This window comes from Eurypyga helias, unplaced genomic scaffold (assembly GCF_000690775.1).
Source record: "Eurypyga helias isolate BGI_N326 unplaced genomic scaffold, ASM69077v1 scaffold28100, whole genome shotgun sequence".
NCBI lineage: Eukaryota > Metazoa > Chordata > Aves > Eurypygiformes > Eurypygidae > Eurypyga > Eurypyga helias.
In genome coordinates, this window is record NW_010226714.1 from 6,853 (window position 1) to 7,634 (window position 782).

General features: G+C 66.2%; 1 protein-coding gene across 1 annotated transcript in view; it reads right to left on the minus strand.

Annotated features, from left to right (window-relative positions):
- LOC104511536 (KN motif and ankyrin repeat domain-containing protein 3-like) overlaps window positions 1-782 on the minus strand; it is a 5,472-nt gene that overhangs the window by 3,786 nt on the left and 904 nt on the right. Inside the window, 2 exon segments of the mRNA XM_010154193.1 lie at window positions 6-140; window positions 142-782. The exon segment at window positions 142-782 is cut by the window's right edge and continues 35 nt beyond it. Of these exon segments, the coding sequence (XP_010152495.1) occupies window positions 6-140; window positions 142-782 (776 nt within the window).

Sequence of the window (782 nt, forward strand, 5' to 3'; positions counted from 1 at the left end):
GTCATCCCCAGTGAGGACTCCAGCACCCAGACAGCTGCGTCCTTGCACTCTCTGACCCTGCCCTCTGGCACATCACCACCTTCCTGCTGCGACCGGTAGTAGAAGATGGCATCGGTCATGGCCCGGTCCTCGCCCACCGCAAAAAAACCCCCCCCCCCCCGCCACAGAGCGGCTTGGCCGTTCGGCGGCCCTGGGGCTCCTGCCTGACCAAGCCCTGCCACCCCGCTCTGGTACGGCCAACTTCTCCGTCAGCTTCCTCAGCTCCACGATCTTGCTCACTCGCCCCTTTGCTCGCTCCATTTCACTCTCTGGCCCAGCTCGGGGCGGCTCCTCGCCCACCACATTGGAACCAGAAGAGTGGCCGAAAGCCTCACTGGGTTCCGACGACAGCTTCTCCAACAGCTTCGCCTTCTCTCTCTTCAGCTCGCGGATCTGTGTCTCCAGGAGGGGGATGGTCTTCACCTGCTCCTCCAGGTCCCGGAGCTGCTGCAGGGCTGCGGCCATCTGCTCCCGCACGTGCTGCAGTGGGGCAGCACTGAGCCCTGCTGCCGGTGTGCTGCGCCCTGAGCTGCCAGGGCTTGCTCGTCCCCAGCCCGTCTGGCTCTCAGCCCCCACCGGCACCCAGGGGGGCGGCTGACTCGGGCCACCCAGTGGGCCACCACAGGAGGAACCACCGATACCCGGCAAGTGGCCCTGCTCCTCCTCCAGCCTCCTGCTCGTCTCCAGCAAGGTCTTCTCCACCCGCAGGTTTCGCCCAAGGCTCTTGTGGGCGGGAGGTGGGA